Source organism: Eublepharis macularius, chromosome 11 (genome assembly GCF_028583425.1).
Source record: "Eublepharis macularius isolate TG4126 chromosome 11, MPM_Emac_v1.0, whole genome shotgun sequence".
In the NCBI taxonomy this organism is placed as follows: Eukaryota; Metazoa; Chordata; class Lepidosauria; order Squamata; family Eublepharidae; genus Eublepharis; species Eublepharis macularius.
This window is the reverse complement of record NC_072800.1, coordinates 66488893-66496701: the sequence shown is the minus strand read 5'-3', so window position 1 is coordinate 66496701 and position 7809 is coordinate 66488893. Positions and strand designations below refer to the sequence as shown.

Here is a 7809-nt window from a genome sequence, read left to right as displayed (position 1 = left end):
AGTTTACAGAGACTGAAGTGGTGGCACGAAAGGCAGGGTCACTTCAATATTACAAGGAAAAGATTGCCCATTAGTTGAGCCCAGCGTGTGGATACTCAATTTTTCTCTGGCTATTTCTGGGCTATTTTGGCATCTGTATTTTACTGTGGCATCCAAGGAAATTTGATTTCAATATATGATATCTGATAGTTAATGGTTTGCAGTATTTGATCATTAGCATGTAAATTATATCTAGCATAAGACAGTATTTACTTACTTGTGGCTGTAGCAGTGAATGGTGGCTGAGGGTGGGGTGTGATAGAAAGACACACATAAAACATTTGCTGGAGTATAAAAGGCCACAACTTTATTGATTACAGCTGTAGAGGTTTGGCTTGGCATAGAGTAGTGGCTGAAAGTTGAATGGTCCCATTGTGCTGGGGGAACTGTTTTATACTCGGCAGCCAGACCAGAGGAAACTACCCCACCACAGTCTGGCTCCAGGCCTGCCCCCAAGCCAGCCAGGCAAGTCATCTGATTGGCTAGCTGGCAAGCAAGGATGCAAGGGCCCACGAAGACCATGTGGGGTTCTGACAAAGAGACACCGGGCAGCAGAAGATGGCTTCCAGCCCCAGTTCATTGCACCACCTTTGCACGGCACAAAAGGTGAGTAGCAATGAGGAAGCTATCCTCTATTGCGTCTTTTTATCTCAGAGACCCTTTGCATGGAAACTCAAAAATCAATACTAATCTGATCTCTACCCTTCCCATTATAATCTTGCTTAATACTTACTGCCTTTAAAATGTTGGGAAGTGAAATGTCCTGGTATGTGTGTGTGTGTGTGTGTTCAATGTTTGTGGAGAGACTAGCCCCTTTAAGCCTTAAATAAAAAAGCTCTGGTCCAACTAGGACCATACGTATGCAAAAACAGTCTCTGTAGACAGCTCTCTATTTATACAAGGTGTGCTTGAAAGTCATATCATGGAAAGGAATGAGATACTAAACTCAGAAGGATGCAGTTTTATTGGCTACAAAGGGATAGATAAAAGGTAGGAAAATGTAATATAGGCAATAAATCAATTGCAATATATATACAGCAAAAATACTCAAACTGAATTCAGCCCCAAATAGACACAGGGTGTTGTGAGGATTTTGATAATACCCTCTCAGTAAGTGTGGTTGCATGAAAAATAAAGAAGCAAATAGATTAAAGGAAGATGGAGAGAAGCAGAGGCATTAAATGGCATCCTTAATGGGAGAGACTGTAGAAGTGTGGTTGGCAGAGACAGTGGCATGGCTAAGACTTGGGGGGAGGGTGTGTTAGAGCAAAGGGGAGAAGAAAGTCTACAAGGGGGAAGACACTGAACTGGGAGGAAATCCAAAAAGCCAAAAGGTTCAAGTTTGAGATGGGCAGGAGTAGCCAGAGTTGGGCCTCAGCTCCAGGAAGGGTGAGACTTGGTATAGAAAACTTGAGACACTGTTGGAAATCAACCTGGGAACAAGAAGAAACCTTTGGATTACCTGGGAGCAGAGGGCCTGGTAAGAGGCAGAACAAATGTTGTAGGAATAAGAGAAGCTGGGCGAGGTTGTCCTACTTTTCCTGATGTTCGGTGCTAGTGCATGGTCCTGTTGCACACATTTTTCAGTATAGTCAGGGAAGTCAGTTCTTGGAGAGAGAAGCTGATTGTCTCACCGTAGCCAACAGTTATTCCAGAGGGCCAATGAATGGGGCACAGAGGCTGAAGCCTTCCCCTGATGGCACTGGGCTTCAGAGGTTTACTGCCTCTGAATGTGGAGGTTCCCGAAATGACAATCTTATCTTTGCTAATTAATCCAAGAGTTTCCAAGCTGATCTTCATTACCCACCAGTGGCAGTCATTCTGACCATTCTTAATTCTGGGGAATCTCAGACAGTCATCAGCCCCTAGGCTGTAGGAGGTTTGCAGCTAGCTTGTCAAGACTGAGAGTCATGCTAGGGAAGAGAAAAATCCATCTATTTCTTTAAGGCCCATTCAAGTTCCCTTGGTCTGACCAAGGGGCTCTATGGTGCTCTGACATCCTCGTGTCATCACCCACACTGAGTGCTGTTATACCAAATCTCTATCAGTGGTGCCTTGCCATTTTTCCAATCCCACCCCCACCCAGCAGGTTTATTTGACTGTTGAGGTGGGAGAATGTGGTTACATATTCAGTCTCTCTTCACTCCTTCCCTCATTAAACAGACATGATGGAATCTTAGCTTGGATCTTCGATTTGAAACTATGCTTTATAGAATACATTTTCACTGAATCACCAGCATTTACCAAAAACATTCCATATCATGAGTCAGAATGTAGAAAGAACCTCCAGATATTTCTGATTATAACAATTGGTATTCAGTTACTTCTATTAATCTGTTTATTAAGGGTAGCTAGCTACTGTCCATCCTCATTGTCAAAATGTTCCACAAGACATTAGGAGTCATTATTTTGAAGCATGACTGTATTGTCATGATACAGAGAGTTGTCAAAGCCAGCTATAGTCAGTTGCCGTCTGTATCTTCTTTTGTAAAAAATATAGCCTGCGATACCAGCACCAGCAAGGATGAGGAGAACAAGCATAACCACCGTCGCAAGGATGCCATGTGCCAGTGGAGGAGCCCCTTCTTTCTTTGCTGAAGGAAAAAAATATATACATCGTCACACAGGTAAGCATACAAAACCCGTGTCTACTCTTTACAATAGGCCAAGTAATGTTTAATGCACCTGAAAACAGTATGCAAGGAACTTACAAATCAGGGAAATGGTCACCTGGTTGAGAGAAAGGATGAAGGATGCAGAAACAGAGCACCTGTGGAGCCAGAACTGGGTTTTTATAGGAGCTAACACATGAAGTGGAAAGTGGCTGAGAAGAACATTTGGCTGTGAAGGTATCCTCTCCTCACTATTGCAGCAAAACAATCCCCAAGCACCAAAAAGGTTAAAAAAAGGAACTGGGCACCCTTTAGTTGGTTCTGCTTCACTATAAATAAGACAAGGTATTCTTATTCTGCCTGTGTATATTGTGTGAGTGTGTGTGTAGGAGAGTCACTTTAATACTGGACTTTGCAGTGCAATATTCCCCAAATGTCAAATAAGTATGTAGACATTCCTTAATTGTTTTTACTTCACTAGAATGAAAACAAGGTAACCTTATTCTCTCTCTGTGTGTGACACACACACACACACACACACACACACACACACACACACACACACACACACACACACACAGAGTGTAAAATCACCCTGCTGTCATTTTTTGTCAAATTATCAAGCAATGCTAAGGATATGGGAGACTGGGGGGATGGAGTGGCAGAAGCTCTACATGAGCAAATCTGGTGCAAGTCATTTAGGAATACCGGTGTGAAGAGGCAAAACAGAAGCACTGTAGATCTACAACAGAGCCCGAGTGGGCTGACAAGTAGTAATTGGGATGTGAAGCTGCTAACACACTCTTGTCATGAGGGTCAGTGAAGGATGGATAATATACAGTGGGAGGGAGTATAACTGTGACAATTTCAAGGCATGACTGGGGCCAGTGGCTGGGGACCCATAGTTGCTAGTTCATGCCTTTTCTTTTGCTTCTATAGAGTTATGCCCTTTACTTATTTATTCTGGGATGTTGTAATTGTTGCTTAGAGTTCAACGACAAGGATATCAGCATGGCTTTTCATCTGAAATACAATCATAGTGATAGATAACATGTGTGCCTACCATATGAGATGCTTTTTCATACGTCTGTCTTACCTTTTTCATGGTTTGAAGATCCTTCAGTTGGTTTAGCTTCAATAACTATCAAAAATTTTAAAAGTGAAAACAGTTAATTCTCCATATCATAGTGAACATGAATGGATTTTAAATCAGTTACATTTAGCATTGAATACAAGGAAGGGATAGCTGAGGGGGCAGGATGCTGGTTATCGACAAGTGTTGCAAGTGAACCACATTGATTTTGCAGGTGACTGAGTGGCTGCCTTTGCTCCAGTGTGACAATTCAGTAGGGCCAGCTTCTATTTCCTGCCCTTGATATAAACTATATGGGATCAGCTTGTAGTAACAAAATGGCCAAAATTGTTTGGAATCTCAAGGGGAAGAATGTCGTTGACCACTCCCAAGAAAATATATGCAGCTCTTGGACTACAATTTTGTTTGTTTGGTATGCTTTGTCCTGTGGTTTCTCCAAATAGTACACAGCAGCTCATAATATGCTACCCAGCTCAGACTTGAGTTTTAGCAGAAAAAATTGCACCATGGTTCAAGGTTCCCCTAGAATCTATTTTTTTTTTAAAAAAGTAGCGCTCCAACCTAAAGTTATTTACATAGCAGCAAGTTCTACTCATTTGAATGAAGTGTGTTTTTCGGTAAACGTGCTTCGATTTACAGAATTCAGGCCCCTGTCATGCTCACTTAGAGCATGTAGCCTTGCACGGTGGTAGAAATGCACTGAGAGAGCATTTAGCACAAACAACTGAGGGGGAAAGCAAGCATTTTTCTAACACTTCTCTCAGGGGGAGGCACGCTTAGATTCCAGGGGGTTGGCTTCAAGACCACCTCTCTGGAATTCATGCTGTATTCATTCCTGCCTGCTGAGTTCAAAAGTTAGGATCTGGTGAATGTTGGTTGACATACCAGAAACCTACTAATAAATGGGTTTCCCTGCACTTGCTAAAATGGCCGAACCAACTGTTCTGTAGCTCTGGGAAGATTCAAGGTTTCCATTAGAGTATCACAAGTTTGATTATAGATGCATGCAGGGCCGGCGCCAGGGTTTCTGGTGCCTGAGGCCGGGGGCAGCTTCAGGTCTGCTCCTGCCCCCTTGCACGTGCACATGCACCCAGACTGCGGGGCAGCTGGGCGGGAGGGCTGCCCGCTCAGACTGCCCTGCCCTGCTGCCGCTGGCGTATGCTCCCAGCCAGGCAGGGCGGGTGGCTAGGGAGGCACATGTGAGTCCTCCCAGCCCTCCTGCTCCGTTGCTCCATGTGCCACCCCCAGACACCTGCCGTGCCTGGCCCACGGCTGCTGCTCCTGGCTGGGGGCGTGTGCTGGTGGCGGTGGCAGCGCGGGAGGGCTGGGAGGCTGCAGTAGCTGTGGGCTAGGCATGGCAGGTGGCTGGGGCGGTGCGTGGGTGGCTTCCCATCCCTCCTGTGCTGCTGCCACGGCTGCCAACTCTGCAGCATGCGCGCTCACCCCTGGCACTCCCTCCGACGCCTCAGACTGAACTCTAGCAGTCACTTGCACTTCAGTGTCAGACTGGGGCATTACTCATTACTGGTCTCTGTGCAGCCAGCCATCTAACAGGGTGGAGATGATGTCAGTCCCTGTCCTATGTAAACAATATGCCAAACCTATGGCAGGACCCCCATGGATCTCACCTCCCTGGAATGGGTTGCCAAATCACTCACTGCAGTCTAGCCCCTATGCAGTCTTGAGCTGCTGAGATGGCATTCATTCAGTAAAGCCATCTGTGTCACAGGTAGTTGGTGATTGGGTCAGAGGTACCTGTATCTCTAAAGTCCGTGCAACTTGCAAATTCACAGGAACCTTACTGGAACGAGGGGGCTGGCAACCCCATTCGCAGGTGTGTCATAGTATCCCTAATGCTGTCCAGTAAAAATCTGAATTGCTCTGCAGCTCTCTCTCTGCATTATTGAGGTTTGACAGATGAGGCTTGGCCCCACCCCCTGCCCATTCCTAACATAAAGTGTCTTCAGCATTAAGGTCCCACAAAGAGGGGGCTGTGGGGCAATCGAGTGAGGGGCACTAGTGCACTCTTTTAGGGGGGAAGGACTCCAGGTTGCCCACTTTCCCACATCACTGCTGTGATGCATGTAGCTTGCCTGGGGAGTGAGGATGACTGGAATGTAAGGGTTACTGTGGCAAATGGTAGCTGATAGCAGTGATAGGCCTCTTGAGTGCAGCATGTGGGCATGAAGGCAAAAATGATGGGCATGGAGGGCAGCCAAACAGCATGGCCAGCCCATCCCCCATGATACGGTTGAGAGGGCAAGACTTCAGCTGTGTAGCATGGACTGCCTCTAAGTGGGCATCTAACCAGAGGCCTGAGCCATGCTGTCCCAGTGCATGCCTGTCTTTGCAGTCTTTCCTGCTAAGAGCCATATGGCCAGTGGTATCATCATTACTGCTAGGAATGCCTGTAGTCCTGTGTGGTATCTCATTTGTCTGCAGCCAGCTGGCAGAGTAGTAAGGATGTTGTTCATGAGAGTGGGAGGAGTGGGTTTGAGCTTGGCCTGTGCCTTGCACTATTCTGCTGCTCATCCCATTGCTGGGCAGCAGGTAGACTTGGCATTCGGCCAACATTTCCCTTCCTGAGAACAGAACCCATGCCTCCCATTTGCCACATGGGTGCCCTTCCCCAGTGTGCTATGGGGTGGGGGACAAATGGCCTTTGTTGAGGGTGCAGTTGAGTGTTGCCCTATTGCTGCTCCAGTGTGGAGATGGGGAACCCATGTCTGCACAGCTCCCTACAATGAGTTAACATCAGAACAAATGTCACACAGACCACCTGCTTCCTTGGGAGTTGTGGGGTGGGCCGTTCTTTTGTCCTGTGCTACTGGCAGATGGAGGCAGCATGGGTGGAGGCAGCATGACATCACGGGGCTGTGCCCATGTGTGCCACTCATGAGACATCAGCAGTGTACTGATTTTGGTTGGTGGGTGCTGCCAGAGTTACTGGGGGCTCTGGTGTGCTCACTATGCAGTTTGGCACTTGCACAGGGATGTTTATTATTTCTGTGGTTGTCAGATGTTGATTAGTGGTGCCTGCTGTGACAGATGGCCTTTAGTTCTGCCCTCCAGGCATCACAGCAAAATCCTGCCTACAGGGGGAGTGTGTTAATTTCCAGTGCCATCAATCCGTGGGAGTCTGTGGGATATCTGAGAGAGGGTGGAGGAGAAGAGTTTTGGAGGCAGGGAAAGGCTAGCAGTGCCTCTGGGCCTGATCACATGTGCACTAAACTTGTGTGTGATTGGGGGAAGCTCCAACTCTTCTTGAGTTTAATGTGTGACTGTGCTGATCATCAGAATGTTTTGAGGGAAAGGACAAGGGCTCCCATGTGTGCATGTGGAGGCAGGAGCAGCTTCCTTTGTCCCTGCTTTCCACACAGCATGTTTTCGTGGATAGAAAAGATTAATTGGGGGGTGGGCTCTTTCTCTTACTGCATGTTTCATGCATTTCTGGACAAACAGGAGGAAAAGAGAGAAAGGGCTCACCCCCTCCCCCTGCTCTTTTCAGTCTGAAACCACGCTGGGTGGAAAGCATAGACAGATGAAGCCGCTATTGCCTTCGTGCGCACACATGGGAGCCCTTTTCTTTTCTCCCAAACCATTTTGAAGGAACCTGCGGTGGCACGTTAAACTCAAGCAGAGTTTCCCCCAGTCACATACGAGTTTCATGCATGTGAGACCAGGCCCTCAAATAGGGCTTGGCACATGAAAAGATGAAAAGATGGAGAAAGAGGGCCTAACAGAGAAATGGCATGTTAAGATATCCTGGGTTATGCAAAGTAGATTATTTTAGGGAGATAGGAGGTTGGGATTTAGGTATTCGATCTGGGTAGGATCCAGAAGTAAGCTAACCTGGTCTTCAGGGTTGAGTCCTAAGGTAAATGGGACTGGGGAAGTGTTGGGACTAAAGACATTCTGGCATCCCTCTCTTGGGTTAAAGGCAGAAGTAAAAGGAATAAATCTTATTAATCCTTTTAAAACAAACTCCTTTCTTAACAAAACAAAGTAAAAGAAACTATCACCCAGCTCAGCTGTAAATATTAGGGGCGCATTCAACAGTATAGT

General features: G+C 46.6%; 1 protein-coding gene across 1 annotated transcript in view; it reads right to left on the bottom strand.

The window, feature by feature from the left end:
* Positions 1 to 985: 985 nt before the first annotated feature.
* LOC129337988 (macrophage mannose receptor 1-like) overlaps positions 986 to 7809 on the bottom strand; it is a 75772-nt gene continuing 68948 nt past the window's right edge. The window contains exons 29-30 of the mRNA XM_054992023.1: positions 3748 to 3792; positions 986 to 2633 (exon numbers count right to left, since the gene is read on the bottom strand). Coding sequence (XP_054847998.1) covers positions 2434 to 2633; positions 3748 to 3792 — 245 coding nt within the window. The 3' untranslated portion in view covers positions 986 to 2433. The remainder of the gene's footprint in view (positions 2634 to 3747; positions 3793 to 7809) is intronic.